Source organism: Pangasianodon hypophthalmus, chromosome 7, assembly GCF_027358585.1.
Source record: "Pangasianodon hypophthalmus isolate fPanHyp1 chromosome 7, fPanHyp1.pri, whole genome shotgun sequence".
NCBI classification, from domain to species: Eukaryota; Metazoa; Chordata; class Actinopteri; order Siluriformes; family Pangasiidae; genus Pangasianodon; species Pangasianodon hypophthalmus.
Window position 1 is genome coordinate 16,660,792 of NC_069716.1, and position 21,593 is coordinate 16,682,384.

At 38.5% G+C, this 21,593-nt stretch overlaps 1 protein-coding gene across 3 annotated transcripts in view; it reads left to right on the forward strand.

Annotated features, from left to right (window-relative positions):
* arhgef6 (Rac/Cdc42 guanine nucleotide exchange factor (GEF) 6) overlaps positions 1-21,593 on the forward strand; it is a 40,218-nt gene that overhangs the window by 7,098 nt on the left and 11,527 nt on the right. For all 3 annotated transcript variants that reach the window (XM_053235265.1, XM_026917408.3, XM_026917409.3), the window contains exons 4-16: positions 3,226-3,338; positions 3,444-3,648; positions 5,130-5,200; positions 5,322-5,416; positions 7,676-7,771; positions 11,035-11,157; positions 13,286-13,424; positions 13,507-13,566; positions 14,616-14,762; positions 20,392-20,478; positions 20,642-20,723; positions 20,864-20,979; positions 21,211-21,387. In XM_053235265.1, the coding sequence (XP_053091240.1) occupies positions 3,226-3,338; positions 3,444-3,648; positions 5,130-5,200; positions 5,322-5,416; positions 7,676-7,771; positions 11,035-11,157; positions 13,286-13,424; positions 13,507-13,566; positions 14,616-14,762; positions 20,392-20,478; positions 20,642-20,723; positions 20,864-20,979; positions 21,211-21,387 (1,511 nt within the window). The remainder of the gene's footprint in view (positions 1-3,225; positions 3,339-3,443; positions 3,649-5,129; positions 5,201-5,321; positions 5,417-7,675; positions 7,772-11,034; positions 11,158-13,285; positions 13,425-13,506; positions 13,567-14,615; positions 14,763-20,391; positions 20,479-20,641; positions 20,724-20,863; positions 20,980-21,210; positions 21,388-21,593) is intronic.

Below are 21,593 nucleotides of genomic sequence, written 5' to 3' on the forward strand. Positions count from 1 at the left end.
CCATTACAGATTTATTCTCCCTTTCCTGTTATAATAACCTCCTCTCTTCTGGGAAAGCTTTTGACTAGATTTTGGAACATGGCTGTGGGGATTTGTGCTCATTCAGCCACAAGAGCATTAATGAGGTCAGGCACTGACGTCGGATGAGAAGGCCTGGTGCGCAGTCAGCATTCCCGTTCATCCCAAAGGTGTGCAGTGGGTTTGAGACCAGGGCTCTGTGCAGGCCACTCGAGTTCTTCCACTCCAACCTTGACAAACTGTGTATTCATGAACCTCACTTTGTGTACAGGGGCATTGTCGTGATGAAACATGTTTGGGCTACTTATTTCTAGTGAAGGGGAAATCTTAATTTTGCAGCATGCAAGGCATTCTAGATAATTGTGTGCTTCAATCTTTGTGGCAACACTTTGGGGAAGACACACATTTGGGTGTGATGGGCAGGTGTCCACATACTTTTGCCCATATAATGTAGATTATGATGACTGCAGTGAGCTGATTTCCTTCTGTAAATTGACATAAATAGATAATATGTATTGTTAGCCTTGATACAGTAATAGACTCATGGGTATAATGTGTAAATAATGGTTTTGGTGTGGAGGGAAGAGGCGTATTTGCTTCTTCATATCAGTATAAAGTAATAGACTTTGTTACTCTATATCCATGGTTCTCAGAGTGGTATCCGGGGATTCCCAAGGGTCTGTGAAGCATAGACGGGGAATGCAATTTTTTTTTTCCCACCAGTTGAACAGCAGCAAACTATTATAGCCGGACATTAACTACATCACATATTTTGTATTGTAATGTACGGACTGCACTCAACATTTCACTTTTATCTCCTAGGCCACTATCTAATGCAATATACACAGTGCAATACCGTATATAGCTATATATAATTATTTAATATACAATATTTATTATATGCACTTTCTCCATTATGCACAGATTTATCACATTGTTCTCCTAGATCTGCTTTTTTTAAACTGACTGCTTTGATTTTGGATCCCTGCAATGTAAGAATTTCACTCACCTTTTACGCTTTTTTATCCTGGATAAACTGTGTAAACTGTGATGTGACATTAACGTCTGAGGCTAGAGTGATCAAAACCAAAACTCACCATTATCAAAGCTGGAATATTTATCACTGGGTTCTTATATGAGTTCTTATAGTTATTAGCATGTTTGACAGGTCACTCGAATTTAATGAGTTTAATCCAAACCTCAATAACTCAAAAACAAGTACGCATATAAATAATGAATCTAATGTCAGTTTTAATAAAAGTGTGTTTTGTGTATGGAACATTAGGAATAAAAAAGCTCAGTGGCTCCAGTAAAGAGCCAGAATATTATTGTACATGTTTATATAATCAGCCTAATATTTTGAATAGTTGGATTATGCTCTAAAAATAAATAAATTATTAAACTTTATTGAGTAAATATAGTGAAGGGATCTGTGGATCATTTGAAACACGGTTAAAGAGGTCGCTGGCGGCAAAAAATTGGAGAACCCCTGCAAGTGTGAATGGGGCCTCACATTGAAGTTGCAGCAGCTGCCCGTTTCTGCTCTGGCCAACAGACAGTTGTTTATTGAGCAGTCTGTTTGAGCAACTGACTGCATCTGCATAAGCACATGGATTCTGTGCCCTTTTCACTCACAGCCTGCTGAGCAGGACAGAGTGTATTAAACAACTCTCTCTCTCTCTGTCTCTTTCTGGCTCGCAGCTTTTTATGCATGAATGGACTCGCAGTGAAATGGCCTAATATTCATTAATAGGATATGAAGCTATACCTCAATCTTGGTAAAAAAAATTTTAGCTTTATGCACACACCAAATGAAGGTTAACAGAAGGATGGAACAGAAGGGAGAAGAGTTATTTGCGTGTGGTGAATTGGCACACAGTTGTCCCCCTTAATTCTGTTCAGTGAAGAGAAAATGAGATCCGCATTTATTCTTAATCAGTTTTACAGCCTCATGTCAGTTTTTTTACTCTGTTAGTTGAGAAACAGTTGGAGCATCTTCAATCATACCACACACTGGTCTGGAGATTGAGGTGTTCAGAAGCCTATTCTACCCTGATTGTGTAGTCAGAGCAGGTGGAGGGCAGCACTATGTGAAACGGAGAGGTAATCTGGAGGCATGATGGTCCCTGCAGAGCAGCGTTCTGTTCAAAATATGAAACAGAATGGCCTTGCCATCGACAGCCTCAGAACACAGAAAACAAATGTAACGGACAGAGCACTGCTTTATTCATTATCAGCATGCAGTCCAGATTGAGGCTGTCAGGGCTGAAAGCTTGAAAGCAGGACTGTGACTTCTGATATGCAGAGTGTTTTTGGAAGTGCCTGTGTGTAAAATGTTTGATTTCAGTCTTTCAGTTCTTTCAGTCGTATAGATCCATTACTGGTACCTAAAGGATGTGGACAAACAGAGTAGAGGAAATGAGAGAATTGTGGAAAGTGTGGTATGAATACAGCTCATGTGAAGAGACTGTCTGAGTATATTGGGGCTAAACAGACCTGAAGTATAACTGTAAATGGCTACAAAGCATCATTTTACTACTCAGATATCATGTAAACCTTTATGAAGGACATACTGTTTAACCATTGTAAGCTAAATAAAATCAAATGTTATTGGATTTTTAGCATATTTAACATTGGATTTTCTAGTGAAATGAACTGAAATGAATAATCATGTTTATCAAAATAGAAATATTCAAACAGAAATAATCATGTTTCTGCTGGCTGCATTTATAATAAAAAAAACAAAGGAGTACATTTTTATTCGGAAAATGACAAATGATTCATTCTCTGAGGTTAAAGACATGCAGGCTGTGCAGTTATTTATTTTGTCATGAAAAAATGCTCAGCACTGATCTGCTTACTTATCTTGTAAATATAAAGGCTGAATACACAGTCTTAAATGTATTCAGTAACATATTTAATAAAATACATTAAACAAGTAATATATTATTACAGAATACATTTTGAAAAGACTCATCTAACACCTCAGTCACAGTATGCTTTAGAGTTAATATTAACAGTGTCATCTTTTTTTTAAGGGGTGTGAATAAAAGCATTCTTGTAAAAATGATGAACTAACTGTACTCTGAATACTGCCTCTTCATGGACAGAATATAATTATTACGTTTTTGTCTTCTCTCTCTCTCTCTCTCTCGCTCTCTCTCTCTCTCCCCTCTCTCCCCCTTCTCTCCCTCTCCCTCTTGCTAGATCGTGGTACTGAGAGGCCATGTCCACAGTCCAGCTCCTCTGCTCCTAATTTGTCAACCTCGTCATCATCCATCTCAAAGTCCAAATCCTTGCGGAGACAATCAAAAGCAGTGGTAAGACCTCGGACCAGTGTAAGAGAGCCTGGCTCATGAAACTGAAGGTCTCAGTAATAGCCTATATTTCTAAACATACACCAATCTGTGTGCCACTGGATGCAGGAGATGTCAGAAAATGGAGCAGGTGGCCAGCTGGTGGTGAAGGCGCGCTTTAACTTCAAGCAGAACAACGAGGACGAGCTGTCATTCAGCAAAGGCGAGCTGATCCATGTCACCCGGCAAGAGGAGGGCGGATGGTGGGAGGGGACACTCAATGGCAAGACTGGCTGGTTCCCCAGCAACTATGTCCGAGAGGTCAAACCATGTGGTAAGTAACCCAGTCCAATATGAGAGGTCATGTTCAGTCTGTTATTCCAAACTTGTATCCAAAATCCTTCATGGTCAGTCTTTCAAACCAAGGTCATGTGCATCACACATTTGTCATTACAACCCTGCATTAAGGTACCGTGTGTCTCTGGTACAGTTCTCCAAAAAGGTCCACGGGCTGATTATGATTGTATAATTGTTTTAATGTATTTTCTTAATTATTGGACAATACTTGTTTGAGCCAGAGTACATGGATGCAGAACTGTGGCATAGAAAAGGGCAGGCAAAGTTAAAATTAAAACCTTGTTAGTCTTGAAAACCAAAAGGGAAGCAAATAATATAATCAGGCTTTCTAAATAAATTGAATTAAGCACCTGATTCATGTTTGTATTTAAAAAAAATAAAATAAAATAATGCTTCAGGCCAAAACTATATTTAGCAAGTTACCTTAGTTTAGCTCAGCTCCAATTCTGTTCTTTGAGGATGAGAGATAAAGATACACTGCAAAAAATGTGAAGATATTCTGAATAAAGGAAAAAGGTATCTAATATCTTATTATGAAACTAGTATATAACAAATATAAGACCAATGTGTACATCTCTAGACACTTAATAATTTCAAGCCTTACAGTCTCTTTTTCTATTGGCAGATAATTTTCCTTCTTTCTAGAAATAACTGTTTGTAATAAGCAAAACTATCTGGCAACAGAATAAGAAAAATTCAAGCTTGAAATGAGGAAAAAAAACTCTAGAAATAGGCTTAATAATCTTATATGTGGTGTATTGTAATCTTATAGATAAAATATGAAATATAGAAAATAAATTCCACTATATTCAAGATATTTTCACTTGCTGAGTCATTTATTTGCAGTGTGTAGCTCGTCTCTGGTGTCCAGTGTGTGTGTAGATAGATAACTCTGAAGTACAACAGTATCATTTTTCTCCTTTCTGATTGCCTGAGCGCTTTTTGCAAAGCTGTGCAACTTTTTTTTTTCTCGAAGAAACAACTAATAACACTCTGGTATCACTTTGGTAACACATGTTGGTGTTTAGCTCACCATGTATGTTGCACGTTGCAATCATCCTGCAGCAAGTGGTGTACAGCAGGCATTGTGCAACAAGTCATATTTCAGTGGAGCATTAATTTTTTCTATTTCTTTTTTTCTGACATATCTGGTCTCTATACTATGATTAGTTCTTTCACACAAGTGCTATACCATTAATTCTGTTTGTCATGAAGATTCCCAATATCTGAATGACAAGTTTGCACAATGCATGCTGGGTATTGTAGTGACAGAACACTGATGAACATAAATGCAAGAATGCTTTGACTCTTTGATGCTATTACTAATATTATTGCTATGAATTATAATAGTATTCATTAATAAGAATATTGAGTGCAATTGATTGTGTTAGTCAGAAATGTTTTATTTTTTTTCAAAACTTCTTCATTCTGCATGTTTTTTTCTTTTCCTCTCTTCAGAGAAACCAATCTCCCCGAAAGCAGTGAAGGGGTTTGATGTTCCACAGCTGACCAAAAACTACTACAGTGTGGTGAGTTCCCTCAACTGAATGAGCAAGTCTGATTTTATCCGCATATAAGTTCACGTCAAAAGAGTTACAGGCTTCTGGGGAAAGACCACATGCTTGTGATGTTGTTGTGGTTGTGTCTTAGGTGGTGCAAGACATCCTGGAGCACGAGCGGGAGTTTGTAAAAGAGCTCCAGACGGTTCTTACCTGCTACCTGCGACCTCTACAGGGCAGTGACAAGTAAGCAAGAAGTTACTAAGAGATCACACCATTTAATATGTAACTTTTGGGGCAGTCGTGGCCTAATGGATGGAGAGTCGGACTTGCAACCCGAAGGTGAACCTGAAGGTTGTGGGTTCGAGTCTCGGGTCCGGCAGGGATTGTAGGTGGGGGGAGTGAATGACCAGCGCTCTCTTCCACCCTCAATACCACGACTGAGGTGAGACCCTTGAGCAAGGCACCGAACCCCCAACTGCTCCCCGGGCGCCGCAGCAAAAAAAGGCTGCCCACTGCTCCGGGTGTGTGTTCACTGTGTGTGTTTGTGTTCACTACTGTGTGGGTGCACTTGGATGGGTTAAATGCAGAGCACAAATTCCGAGTATGGGTCACCCTACTTGGCCACAAGTCACTTCACTTCACTTCACTAACTTTTTTACTATCTGTTGAAGGTTATATTTAAAAATTGCTGCACATTTATCTGGACTTGTTTCTTTTGGATCAGTGTCATTATATATAATAAAGTCTAGTGCACTGTGCATGTTACATTTCTTTACTCATAATCAATTGCTTGCTGGTTACTTTGGCAAGTTTTTTTAAAAGGTTTAACGTTTCCTTCTAAAACAGCTAACTAAACTGTCTAACACAAATTTGGCTGTTTATCAAACCAGAAGGAAATTAGTGTCATGGAACATCCTGGGAAAAGAATTGGGGATTTGTCTTCACTGACATGTATGTATTTAATGGTGCCTTGTCTTTTCTTTTGTAAAATAAGATTCCTTTTAATGGGACAGCTTTTATCTCAGCTTTTATCATGCTGTCTATCTGGGCAGCTGACTCCTGAATGGAACTTGAGGGTATTGACTATATTAGGAAGTCTAGTATATGTAATAAATAAATAAAACATGACAGGGCATGCGGTTTTAGGAAAATAATCAGTGATGGGGTGGTGTGATCTGGCCTGACACACAGTTACTGCTCACACAGTGGAATTTTCCCATAATAGCACATTCCAAAGTGTTGTGTTCCTATTATATCAAAGCAATTTGGCAAGGCTAATCTTTATTTATTTAGTAACGTTTGTAGTTACATTTAACGTCGACAAAACATGTTAGTCCCTGTTGTCACTTACATCATAGCAGCTATAAACAGTCGTTCCCTCACCAGCCTCTCTTTTTCTCTCTCTCTTGAAGTTATTAACTCAAAAAAAAAAATACAGTTTGTTATTTGTTACCAAGACAAGCCTTTCAGGAGGAGCGGCATACTTCATTTCAAAACTAGGATAGTGGGAATCAATGTTAAGTGAAATGACACTGGTTTGATTAAGGGTTTGTAAATGTTACATATGTGAAAGTGCAATGTAAAAGTGTAGCAGAAACTCTAGAAATTAATTTTAATTATTTCTAGTGTTTTTACTGGGAGCATTTTTTTCCCTTCTGTCCCACTTTAACAATAACATATTGGTAAACTGGGACAGCCAATCAAGTCATTTGAAGAGGGTTTATATAGGTGAATGCTCTTTTTAAAAATTAAAAGTCATCTTTAAAGTAATGAATAATTACTATATAATACAATACTTGTGGAAGTATTTTTAAAAATTATTATAATACATAACAATTAAAATTGTATTATATTTGAGAATCAAATGGTAAAGCAAAGAAAGACAGAGAGGAACATGAGAGAAAAATGATAGAGAGGAAATGGGCAGTGAGCAAGAGAACTTTGAATCAGTGGCGTGAGGAGAGGATGATTCCGCATGTTAGGCTGATAGCAAGGGCATGGAATGTCCCAAGAAAGCACCCTGCAGAGGAGGGTCAAGGGCCATGATAAATATTTTATTAACGTTCACACCCCTTGCATAAAAAAAGATTTTTGTTTTTAAACAACACTTTCCAGTGTCAGAAAACGTAGCATTACAGCTTTAGCTCTGACTGTTTTAAAACACTGACACTGGTGACTCCTTCCAAAAATGCTAAATAAGTCTCCTCACAAAAACACTGTAGCATATCGGTGATTACACCTGCTTTTTAAACCCATGCATTTAGAGAGTCCACTATACAAATTCCTCTGTGTGGTGTTCCTATAGAAACAGTAATGTAATAGAAAGAGGGCATTAACACAATCCTGTGTGCTGTTATAGAAAATTAATCAACACCTTCTGACCAATCACATTCGAGAATTCAGCAATGCTATGGTATAAAGCCAGTTATTGTCATATGCCTATATGTAATCTGTTTACCATTTGAGGATTGTCAGTGAAAACTCTGTGTGTTCACTGTGCAGGGTTTCAAGTGCAGAGAGCAGCAGTTTATGTGGGAACTTGGAGGAGGTACTCACTTTCCAACAGGGACTCTGTGCCGCTTTGGAGGAATGTAGCAAGTGAGTTTTGACATAAACATTAATCATGCATAATATTGTACTGCCAGATTGTCATACTCGTACCTCATCGTATGTTTGGAATAGCCATCTGTGTTGATTGATATTAAGCTGTTATGTATATTTAATGTAATCAGGCTATAATGGGCCAATGGACAGAGGATGCAATGTCTCCAGCAGCATCTTAGAGGTTTTTCCACCATGTTCAGCTTAATGGAGTTTGGAACCTGAATATGAATGTGTGTATGAATGTGTGTGTGTGTGTGTGTGTGTATATATATATATATATATATATATATACACACACACACACGCATATATATATTTATATATATATGTGTATATATATATATATATATATATATATACACACACACACACACACACACACACACACACACACACACATACAGTCAGGTCCGGAAGTATTTGGACAATGACAGAGTTTTTGTGATTTTGCCTTTATACACCACCACAATGGATTTGAAATAAAACAAAAATATGGCATTTATTATTTAGGAATTACAGCTGTTTTCAACAAAGTACCTCCATTTTCAGGGGCTCAAAGGTATTTGGACATAATTGTAAATATAACCATAACTTTAATACTTGGATGAAAATCCTTTGCAGTCAATGATTGCCTCAAATTCTTTCCTCCCTTGAGATGCTTTGCCAGGCCTTCACTGCAGCCACCTTCAGTTGCTGCTTGTTTGTGGGTCTTTCTGCCTTCAGTCTTGTCTTCAGTAAGTGAAAAGCATGCTTTATTGGTTTGAGATCAGGCGACTGACTTGGCCATTGAAGAATATTCCATTTCTTTGCCTTCAAAAAGTCTTGACTTGCTTTCGCAGTATGTTTAGGGTCATTATCCACCTGCACTGTGAAGCGGCATCCTATCACTTTTGTAGCATTTGGCTGAATGTGAGCAGAGAGTATAGCCCTATACACCTCAGAATTCATCTTGCTGCTTCTGTCAGCAGTCACATCATCAGTAAACACCAGTGAGCCCGTTCCATTGGCAGCTATACATGCCCGTGCCATAACACTTCCTCCACCATGTTTCACACATGATGTGGTATACTTTGGATCATGAGCTGTTCCTTTCTTTCGCCATACTTTTCTCTTCCCATTGTTCTGGTACAAGTTAATCTTGGTTTCATCAGTCCAAAGAATCTTATTCCAGAACGTGGGAGGCTTTTTTAGATGTTTTCTGGCAAAGTCTAATCTGGCTTTCCTGTTCTTGAATGTTACCAGTGGTTTACATTCATGAAGGTGTCTCTTGATTGTAGATTTTACAATGATACTCCTACCTTCTCCAGAGTATTTTTGACTTCTGTTGATGTTGTGAAGGGGTTTTTCTTCACCAAGGAAAGGATTCTGCGATCCACCACTTTAGTTGTCTTCCGTGATCTTCCAGACCTTTCGATGTTGTTGAGCTCACCAGTACTTTCTTTCTTTTTAAGAATGTACCCAACTGTTGATTTGGCCACACCTAAGGTTTTTGCTATCTCTCTTATAGATTTATGTTGTTTTTTCAGCCTAATGATGGCCTCCTTCACTTGCATTGAGATCTCCTTGTTATTGGTAGCTCCAGTCGAACAGCTGCCAAATGCCAACTCAATACCTGGTATCAACTCCAAACCTTTTATCTGCTTCATTTGTCTTGATGTAACGAGGGAATGGATTGCGCCTGGTCAATTAACTTCTTGTCAGTCAATTGTCCAAATACCTTTGAGCCCCTGAAAATGGATGTACTTTTTTTAAAATGGCTGTAATTCCTAAATGGTAAATGCCATATTTTTGCCAGTGTTTTTTTCCAAGTTTGAACTTGCTAGGGGTAAGATTTCCTTTTAACATAACCCTAAATACAAATCTTAAAAATACAGCTTTTATGTATGTTAGGCCAAATGTAAGGCATCTGGGATTCCCTGGGAAAAGTAGATACTTTTAGAGTGGTCAAACTTTGTCACACTCACATCAGTGATATGATGGGAAGAGACGTGGAGTCAAAACAAAATATAAAGTTTTTATATTCTACTGAAGTAGCTGAATTCTTATTAAGCAGATAACCTTGGCTGGTAGCCAGCTAAAGATTGCCAGTAAGTTAATGTTAGCCTAGCCTACCTAGCTAGAATGTTACGTAAATAGTTATTCTGGGCATATACAAACCATTACCTGTTTAACATCACTGTAGAAAACTAGCTATTTAAGTACAATATAAAAACTTCTCTTTTTGTCAAAAAAAGAATCCCGGATGGTTCACATTCAGCCTAGTTTACATAAAAATCTATGTTTTTGAAATTTGAATTTTTGAGATTTGGATTTAGGGTTTTGATTTTATAAAAACTCAAAACCATCACCTTTAATTTATAATTGAATGTTTTTTTGAAGGCAAACCAAACTAGGAAGTTCAAACTAAGAAAAAAAAATTAATTATTAAATACATCACAAAAAAATTATTTAATGTGACGTGTATATACAGTAATTCAGATATACGAAATTAATATGAAACGAGATGAGCGGGACTGGATAGTGATGTGCAACCCACAGCATGGGAGAGGGGGGGAGTGGGATTAAAAATGGGTTAAGTGGGATAATGTTTTGCACACACTTCTCTGCTACATGCAAAGTGATATCAAAGTGATATCAAAGTGATAACAGTCCATTAAAGGAAAAGAAAAAGAAAAAAAAAACTATTCCCAGCATACCCTTGTGTAGTTGATTGTAGAATTGGCTTTGGCTAGTCTGAAAAGTTTCCAGACTAGCAAAGTACCAGCTTTAGCCTGCTTTCTTTACTGTCTGCCTGCATTTTTGTTCTGTCTGCCTCACTGTTTTTTTTTTTTCCTACTGTTTGTCCTCGTCCTTGACCATTATAGGGGTTGCATTTTCACTGAACCATTGATTTATGGCAACATGTTTATATATGTTTAAAGGCACTTATAAAATCACAAAAGCTTGAGTTGAGCTCATAGTGACAGAATGAGACAACTGGCTCCTCTGTTCCAGGATATCAGGATTTGATGCCAGAACCAAACTCTTTTTGCATACAGAGAACCGGCTCTTCAGCGGTAGAATGGCTGAGTATTAGACACCGGCCCTGGCACAGTGTCAGTAGTAAAGCACCAAGAGATCCTGGAGTAGTGGGTGTTGGAGAGGGCAAACACCAAGCTGCAGTTTGGAACTCTGAACATTGCCAGCGAACAGCAGAAGTGAAGATCTGTATACAGATACCAAAATCTATTCATCTTTCTCCCATGTGTGTGTCTCAGGATGCCTGAAGGCCAGCAGCGCCTCGGCGGCTGTTACATGAACATGATGTGCCAGATCCGAATGTTGTACCTGTCTTACTGCTCCAGCCACCCTTCTGCAGTGGCCGTACTCACTGACCACAGGTTAGTCGCAGCTAAGTAGACGAGAGTAATTTGGGCATCAGGGTTATCTTTGTTTCAGTTTTTCAGTACAGTGGAAAGTTTTGAGAACAGAAGTGATCACCTAACTTAACCATTCTTGATATTTTCTGGTCTGAAAACTCATTATAATGAATACAATATTTGCAAAATGTTGAATCCAAAACCAGTAAAACTTTTCTAATTTGATGTGTATAATGTACAGAACGGGTGTGAGGTATACCAATATGCTGGAATTCTATAATCAGGAATATCTGAAATAATCATATTGGTACTGAAGGCTCTGTGGTTTTTTTTTAAAAAAATATATTAATTAAAAATCTAGGTGTTTTCCTAACCAAATAATTTACCACCAGCACTGATTATATACATCATCATTAAATAAAATTACCAAGCATTACTACTGGTGGTAAAAATAATTTACCACAAGCACTGATATATACATCATCATTAAATAAAATTACTAAAAATTACTGCCACTCTAGTGTTATACATCATTTTAGTGTAATCCTCTTTGAAATAAGAATATAGTTTCTTTTAATAGCATTCCATCTCTAGTGTACAGCATCTCTAGTGTATTTAAGCTTGAGTAGAATGGCAACAATTTACCACCAGGAGGTGTCAGTGTGCTTTTGTCTTGTACTCCATGAGAGTTAAATGCTGTTGATTAACATACTTTCACCTAGTTTTTCTTTCGTGGTGTTCCTTGTAGCATATAAATGTGAAATTAACACTTTTGGTGAGGGTAACACACTTCCTGCATGCCTACTTGTCAATCTAAACTCAGCAGCAAACTGTCAAGGCAAAACAGGAAGTTGGCTCTAACCCAACAGGATATCTATAGATGTGGTTCTGCTGATGGAGAAATTGAGCGTGTGCTTAAATTGCATCTCACGCTGCAGCATTTTTGCAGCGTTTTCCACAGCACGTACACTTAGTGAAAGCATGTGTTGTGATGAATCATCTTACTTTGGTTGCCTTACTCTAAAAGCAGTCTTTCACCTTAACCAAAACAAATGCTTCGTTTCAGCACTTCTGATTTTGTAAGGTATATGTAAAGGTCATGTTTAGACCGTTTGCCATAAGCCACTGCTCGAAATAGACGTTTCACAGGAAATTTCATTGAATCAAATCTGTATTGCCTCAGGCATGCTGTCACAGCCTTGTTGGTATTTCAAGAAAAAGAATATGCCCCATTTCCCATTATGGCACACATAGATGTATAGTAGATATATAGTAGAATATAGTATAGTATATATAGTAGATATATAGACTATGAGTAATTATATAGAATATAAGTAATTATATATATTGTGAAAAATATGTACAGTTTTATATTTTCATCAAAAAGTAATTCAGTTAATTAAGTTTGAGTGATGTTTTCATTAGTTTTATTTTACAGACTACTGTACATTGCAATTATTATTATTTTTTTTTTTTGCAACCAAATTTTTATTTATTTTCGTTTTGAACGTTTGAATGGAATGCTGTATGGACCATTTTATCTTGTTTTTTGTCTCTCTTTATTTATGGTCACCTGTCTTTTTGGTGCAATCTTTGGATCTGGACTCTGTTTTAGCATTGTAAAAGTTAGTTTCTGGTTAGATCCTGTTGTCTGTAGCTTCTGTATACATTTACATGCAAAATTGTTATTCATGTATTTAGAGATGTTTCTGCTTGGACATTTCGATGTTCATTTCACTTTGTATTTCTCAATATACATTTCTGCCTTTCTTTATTAGGCTGGGGTGTGCCACAAATTTTGTTGTGCTGGTTGAAAATGCATCTGCATACCCAGCTCCTTAAAATGCAAAATTATTAATCCAGTCCATTTAGAGCTCCACCTAGGGGCCTTGTGTAGACAGTTCCACTATTCCTTACCAATGTGATCTCTCTGACAGCAGCTACTCAGGGTTCCTGACTGCTTGGTTAACTTGGGCTAGAAGTTGGGAGAGACTTGGTTGGGAAACACTGGCCTAAATGATTTCATAATGCATGTGAACTTGTAAGAGAGCACTGTGTGTTGAACATGAAATGTAATGGAAAAATCAAGAATCAATCAGAGATATATGAAAGCATTTGAATTTTTATATTTTCTGTTTATTTTTGCCAGTGAGGAGCTGGATAAGTTCATGGAGAGTCAGGGAGCCAGTGCTCCAGGCATCTTGACTCTGACCACCAGCTTGAGCAAGCCCTTCATGAGGCTGGAGAAATATCCCACCCTGCTGCAAGAGCTGGAAAGACATGTAGAGGTAAAAACTGGACCCCCAACCACTGAAAAGCTTCCCTTTTAGCTGTGCTTCCCCTAAGCAATCTCTTTTTCTTTTCTTTCAGGAAGCCCATCCAGACTACAGTGACATTCTGAAAGCAAACATTGCTTTTAAAAATCTTGTGGTATGTAGCTATTATTGAGCTCTGGCCTGTAAATAAGTGTACCCCAGAGGACTGTGTATTTTTGATGTTTGGGGTGTGTGTATGTGTTACTTTCCATTACCAGAGCAGTGTGATAAAATAGACCAAAGTGAACTTCCACTTGTTCACTGTTTATTCCACTTTTAGTTTAAAGCTGGCCTGATTTTTTATACATCCATTAGAAAACCTTCAGATTTTGTGAAGTATTCATTATACCTTATGTAGGATGTTAGCACACGCTATTGGCAAATGGTAAGTCTGAGACCAGTGTTGATTACCAAAAACAGCCGCAAAGTGGGAGTTTGTGTTCCAGATGTAGGTGTTCACTAACTGGGTCTAAGCAGTTTTTTACTTTTCCCATATGATTTAAAACTTCTGAAGTAGGAAAGAAGATTCAGTGAGTCATTCCTATTGCTTGTAGAGAATCCTCATTGGGGTTATGTCTAACCTCAGCATTATTTGATTTTTGTAAAAATGGCTTTGAGCTGAGTGTTCTGTGGAACACCTTACTTTCTTCTTCGTTACATTTTCCTGCCTCTTCAGGGAATTTCCCTTCTTTTCTCAGTAGTCTACACTGCTGCTTAACATGCTGTCTATAGACAAGGTCTACCCCCACAGCAATACACAGAAAATAGCTACATGCGAAAGCTTCATCTGATATGTAAAAGAGCTATGCCTTTTTTTTCTTTTCTTTTTTTTTCTTTTTTTTTTTTTTTCTTTACACCTTTCGAACATCATCTGCCTTATTTGCCTGAATGTTATATCATGGTTCTGTCATGACTGAAACATGAATTTAGGTGCATAATTTTCCTGGCTGATGTCATTCTTCGGGCTTTTTGTGTAACTAATTGCTATCCTGTTTTACTACTTACTGTTACTCAAAACTTATGTTCACAGTGCAAGCTACTTTTATTATTTGTTGGCACAGTTATCAATAATTTCTACACTAGCTACATTTTACACCTCCCTCCCTAACAGTGTGTATTTTTGTCATCCTGTGTACTCTTACTGAGTGGCTCTGTTTCCCTCAGATGCAGTGCCAGGAACTGCGCAAGCGAAAGGACCTGGAGGTGCAGATACTGTCCGAGCCAGTGCGTGGCTGGGAGGGAGACAGCATCAAGTCTCTCGGCCAAGTGGCCTACATGTCCCAGGTGCACGTGCAGAGCAGCTCCAGTGAGGTGAGGAAAAAGGAAGGGTGGGTCAGCCTAAGGGCTCCTTAGAGTTGTCTAGGTGTCAAAAAGTACAAAGCCACATGTTCACTTTCCTCAGTTATGTGGTTGCACAGATATGTTGCTTTTGTCGAAGCTTGCACATTGTTGTTGTGCAACGCCACTGTTTTTTTTTTTTCTTCAACAAATTCCCAGAACTGAGGACTTATGTATACACTTTATACTACTGTATGAGCATTAGAAGTGGCGTTTTCAAATAAAGACAAAAGGTAACAAACAAACCTTAAGTTAATTAAATCAGTATAAAATTACAGAGTGCATAAACATACACAGATGCCTTCAGACAAAAAAAGGATCGCTATATATTATGATCACTGTTGTCACTTTACTTATTCATTATTTTATTTTATTTTTTTTTTTTTACACATACTTACACTCTACAGCCAAAAGTATGTGGACGGCTGACCAAGACCCTCATATGTGGGCCTTCCCCACGCCTTTGCCACAGATGTCTTTGTATGCTGTAGCATTACAATTTCCCTTCACTGGAACTAAGGGGCCCATAAAGCGAGGTCCATAAAGACATGGTTTGCACAGAGCCCTGACCTTAACCCCATTCAACACCTTTGGGATTGTTGGGAGTTAGAACACCGGCTGCATGCCAGGCCTCCTCTCCTAAAATCGGTGCCCAGCCTCACTAATGCTTTTGTGGCTGAATGGGCAAATCCCCACAGCAGCATTCCAAAATCTAGTGGAAAGCCTTCCCGGAAGAGCGGGAAAAGTGGGCCAAGTCTATATTAATGCCATGTCTTTGGAATGTGATTGTTCAACAAGCACATATGGATGTCATAGTCCACATACTTTTGGCCATATAGTGTTCTTTACTTACTGTCTGATTGTATGTGTCCTTATAATTTGATGTGCCTTGTGCTGCTGTTACAAAATAATTCCCCCAGGGCGCAATAAAAAAAATACTCTGTCGACAGTGGATATAAAAATCTACACTCCTGTTAAAATTGCAGGTTTTTGATAAGATAAATCATGTCAGAACTTTTTCTACTTTTCCACTTTTAATGATATAACAACCAATGAAATTCAAGTGAAAAACAAATAGAAATATTTTTGGAAAAAAGAAAAAAACTTTAATTAATGTGGTTGCATAAGTGGGCACACCCCTTAAGTTATACTTTGTTAAAGCACATTTTGCTTGTAATAGAGCAGGCAGTCTTTTTGGGTAGTTGTCTACCAACTTAGCACATCTTGATTTGGCAAATTAATTCCACTCTTTCTTGCAAAAATGCTCCAGCTCTATTAGATTGGGAGGGGATCTCCTGTGCACAGCCCTCTTCCAGTAATTCCACGATGGGATTTAGATATGGGCTCTGACTGGGCCATTCCAAAACTGTGATCTTCTTCTTAGATTTGTGCTTTGGGTCGGTATCGTGCTGGAAGGTGACATTTTTCTTTATCCTCAGCTGCCTAACAGACGCCTTCAATTTGTGCCACAATAGGTTGTATTTGGAGCTGTTCATGATTCCTCTATCTTGACTAGTCCCAGCTGAAGAGAAGCAGCCACATAGCATGATGCTCCCATCACCATGCTTAACTGTGGGTGTGGTGTTCTTTTGGTGATAAACTGTATTTTAGAAGTATGCCCAAAAATTTCTACTTTACTCACATCACACCATAACACAGTTTGCCACATTTTTGCACATTTGTAAAATGTAAGAAGGCTTTGATGTTTTTTTCTTGAGAAAGGGCTTCCATCTAGCCACTCTACCCCATAGCACAGACGTGTGAAGAATTTTGTGCTCTGAGATTGTTATCAGAGTACTTGTGAGATACTCCTGCTGCAGGTCTCTTGGCAGCCTCCCTGATAAACTTTCCTCAGTTTTGGAGGGATATCCTGATCCTGGTAATGTCACTGTGATGCCCCATTTTCTCCACTTGGTGATGATGGCCTTCACAGTGTTCAGTGGTACACCTAATGTTTTGGAAACTCTTTCGTAGCCCTTTCCTGAATCATGCTTTTTGACAGTGAGATCCCATACATGCTTTGCAAGCTCTTTGTCTCTCATCTGTCTATTCATCCATTTATGGATAAAAAATGCCTTAATAAAAATATTTTTGCTACTGATGATGAATAGATGTGTTTTGTATGCTGGTGGAAGCTAGGTCAGCCTAGGGCCCCCAGGAGGTGTCAGAGTGTTAAAAAAAAAAAGCCACATGTTTATTTTTCTCAGTTATGTGGTTGCACAGATGCTTTACTTTTGTCAAAGTTTGCACATTGTTGTGATGCCACATTCAAATGTCAAGCTACTGTGTCAACAAATTCCCACATTGAATAATTTGCTTTACACTTAGAGCACAAGCAGTACACGTGCCGTCTTAAAATAAAGATAAATATACGAAAGGGAGCCATGATCCTTGTGAAATAAATCAGTTGTATACTTACAGTATCCTCCAAAGGTTTTGGAACAGCAAAGCCAGTTCTTTTGTTTTTGCTACACATGAAAGACATTTGGTTTCGGATCAAAAGCTGAATATGAGATAAAAGATCAGAATTTCAGCTTTCATATTTACATATTTACATATTTCATATTTGTATGTGTTAAACAACTTAGAAAATCTTTTGTTTGAACTCACCCATTTTCAAGTGATCAAAAATATTGGAATGTGTGACTGACAGGTGTTTCTTGTTGCCCATGTGTGCCCTATTAGATTGATTGTATACACACTTAATAGCTCTGAATGACTACTCTTGGTTTGAGCCCTTGGATTTGCCTGTAAAGACTGCAAAAAGGATAAACCAACATAAAGACCAGAGAACTGTCTGTGGGAGAAAAGCAATACAACAATTTGGAATGTCAAATTGGTGTACTAACAACCAAACATGGAACAGATCAGCCAAGGTAAACAGCAGCAGTTGATGGCAGAATCTTTGTGAGAGCTATGAAGAAAACCCCAACAACAAAAGACAGTGACATCACCAACAACCTACACAGGGCAAGGGTGAAGGTATCACAATCCACCATTTCAAGAGCAGAAATAATAGAGGCCGTACCACAAGACGCAAACTACCAAAGTGATGGAAAAGCCAAGAGAAAGAAAGGATCTGCTCATGATTCAGAACATACAAGCTCATTGGTCAAGCATGGTGGAGGTAGTGTCATGGCTTGAGTTTACATGGCTGCTTCTGGAATGGTCTCACTAATCTTTATTGATGATGTAACTCATGATGGTAGCAGCAGAATAAATTCAGAAGTCTACAGAAATATTCTGTCTGCCAATTTAAAGAGAAATGCATCCAATCTATTTGTGAAGAACTTCATCATGCAGCAAGACATTGACCCAGAACACACTTCCATCACAACAAAGGACTTCATCAGGGGAGAAAGTTAAAGGTTTTAGAGTCGCCAGGTTAGTCACCAGACCTTAACCCAGGTTAAGCATTCATTTCAACTCCTGAAGAGAAGACTAAAGGGAGAAACACCTAAAACAAACAACAACCGAAACAGGCTGTGGTATAAGCCTGGAAAAGCAACACAAAGAAGAACGCAACAGTTTGGTGATGTCAGTGGGTCACCGGCTTGATGCAGTTATTGCAAGCAAGGGATATGCAACCAAATATTGTTATTTACTTTAATTTACTTTAAGACTATCTGTTCCAATACTTTTGCTCACCTAACTATCAGGTGGTCTGCCACCAAAGGTGCCATTTTAAGATGCAGTTGTTTAACACATCTAGATGTCAGGAAATGAAAGCTGAAATTCTTTCCTCTCATTCAATTCATCTTTTGATCTCAAACCCAAATGTCTTCAGTGTATAGCAAAAACATAAGAATTGGCCTTGCTGGAAATGTATATACTATATATTTCACAACCTGCTCTCAGACTAATGATAAAGAATGTAAGAGAGAATTAGTCACTTGAAAAGAGTTGTCGGATGGCCTGAAAGCATCCGGAACATAAGCAGTGAACTGCAGGCACAGTCATCTCTGTTCTTACACCCCGTGCAAGACTCCTCTGTTAAAAAAGAAGCACGGAGATGTGCATCCAAATGCATTAAGACAAATCAGAACTCTTTGGGAACAATATACTCAGTCAACACAAAAAAACAACTCTTTGGGAATATTTTAGCTCATTATGGTTGGAGAAATAAGATTTTCGCATATGTTCCCAAGAACACCATACCCAGAGTGAAGTACAGAGTTGGGAGCATCATGTCATGGGGCTGCTTCTCTGTAAACGGTACTGGGACATTACACATCACTGAAGGAAACATGAATGGAGTGATGTACTGGGACATATTAGAGGGGAATTTAATCTCATCGGCCAAGAAACTGAATCTGGGAAGTGGACTTTTCAACAAGACAATGACTCCAAACATATAGCCAAAATAACTCAAGAAGGCCCTGCATGGCATAGTCAATCTCCTGATTTGAATCTGTATAAAAATGAATAGAAGGTTTTGAAGTTGCAAGTCTATCAGAAGGACCTTCATATCCTTGTGGACTTGAAGAATATTTGGTTAGAGGAATGAGCCAAAATTGAACCACAACCGTAGACATCTCGAGGTTGCAATTGCCAACAGTATCTTTGCAATCTATACATCTATCAAGAAACTGATTTAAAACTCTCAATTGGTTGTGTAAAGCAATCTGTAATTTATATCCATTCAGTTATAAACATGGAGATGCATCTACTGGCTGTATATTCTTTTATTCTGTATCTCAAATACTTAAGGACACCATAGAAGAATCTATTTCCGGAAAGGAAAATAGACTGTGAGTGCTCAACATTAGGAAAATACCTTAATAAAAAAAAAATAGTGCTGCTGCTGATGGTGAATAGATTTGTTTGGTATTTTGGCGAAAGCTATTTTGACAGTTCTCATTTCCTTGAAAAGCATATAATGAACCAGACATTGCGTGAATAGACTATTCTCTAGCAGAAGATAATTCAGTCAGTGGAGTTTTATGTGTTTTTTAGGCACAAGATAGACTGCACATCTGATAAATAGACCCCACCGCTCAACAGAAGATAAAACCTTTAACTGCAACAAGCAGTAAAGGCTTATCTATTTGAAATGCATAAGACAGACTACACTTCTATTTGCCTCCTACGTTTATTGGAAAGAAAAAAAACTTTGAGGGGCAGCCGCTCCTATATAAAGCCTCTGCATTATTTTGAGAATATGCTATGATTAGCATAAAAAACCAACACACTATACAAAGCATGGAAAGTCAAATGCAAACTGTGCAGGAGGCCAAGATTGTGTCATGCAGAGGTTAACCATAAAAGAGGAAGAAGCTGCACTTTCTTTGTGGAATATTAAAATATAATCCCTCTCTTTTGTCTTTGCTTAGCTGAAATAGGTCTTGTTTTACTAAATGTGAGGTATGATGTTTGTTAATCACGCACACTCAGTGCAGATCCAACTACCATTTTAAATCCATGTCTAGATACAGAACCTGTGTGTGGGCATTTCTGTGTTTGTGTGTGTTCTGTATAACTGTATGATTAAACAGACTGTGTCACTTCCCTTTGTTGGGATTTCTTATTACATTACGTGAATGTATAAATGTTAAATAGCTTTTTTTTTAATTTATGTGAGTGTACATGTTTATTTATCCAGGACAAAGAGGAGCGCTACTTCATGCTGTTTCCTAATGTGCTAATTATGTTGTCTGCCAGCCCACGAATGAGTGGTTTCATCTATCAGGTACATTTACTAACTCCTGGATAAACTGTAAATGTGTACTCTTTTTAAGGTAGAATAATACCCAGCTCCAATTTTAATGAAAATCAGCTCTTTATAATCATCAGCCTTTAGAATCGGCTGCCGTCATTTGTTCAATATGTATTCAGCCGTGTTCTTTTCTCAGGGAAGGCTGCAGCTTTCGGGAACCACAGTGACCAAACATTTAGACGATTCAGAGAGCGGTCATTATGCGTTTGAGATTGGAGGTTTGTTTCAGCCCACTAGAATGTGGGGTTTTTTTGGCAATTATGAGTGTGTCGTAGCTTTATAAGACAACTCTGTGTGTTTCAATATGAAAGGATGATTTGAGTTTGCGGAAATGGATCATGCTGCGGTTGTTTTGCAGGCGGTATGATCGAGCGCATGACAGTTTTCTGCAGTAGTTCCCAGGAGCTGCAGGAATGGCTAGAGCACTTGCATGCCTTTACCAAAGGTGGAAGTCCAGTAGGAACCATCCTGAAGGTATGAGCCTTCAGGCGCACACTGCCACCTCCGCAATAAACAGTGGCAGCATTCTCAACACTAATAGGCTTGTATGAGCTTCTGTGAGAGTCCTTTTTTTTTTTTTTTTTTTGCAGAGAATGGAAAAAGGGGAACTATTGTGTCTGTTCTCTTCTACTATTGGCTAGAAAAATGATTGTGTTTTTTGGATGGATGTTAATCATGATCAGTTGTGTTGGTTCTGTCTGGCAGAATGTAGAAGGCAAGGCCATGGGTACACCGTCCCATTCAAGCCACATGCAGGGCTTTGGCACATCCACGGGCAACCGTTGCCCTCTGGAGCCGCCTAAGATCACCAAGCCATGGTCTCTGAGCTGCCTGAGACCTGCTCCCCCACTTAAACCCTCTGCTGCCCTGGGCTACAAAGAGGTGAGAAGCTTTTATATACCCACCCTTACTGGTGTTTGGAAAACAGTGAGTCAGACGAGTAGTAGTCGTGTGGGAGCGTAATGCACGTCTGTGACTCAGCTGAGTGGTCCCGAGAGGAAGCATGTACAGCCCCCTACCCAAACAAATACAGATTTGAGTGTGGAGAGCACATTGCTGTAATATCATTGTGGAGACTGGTCCCCTAC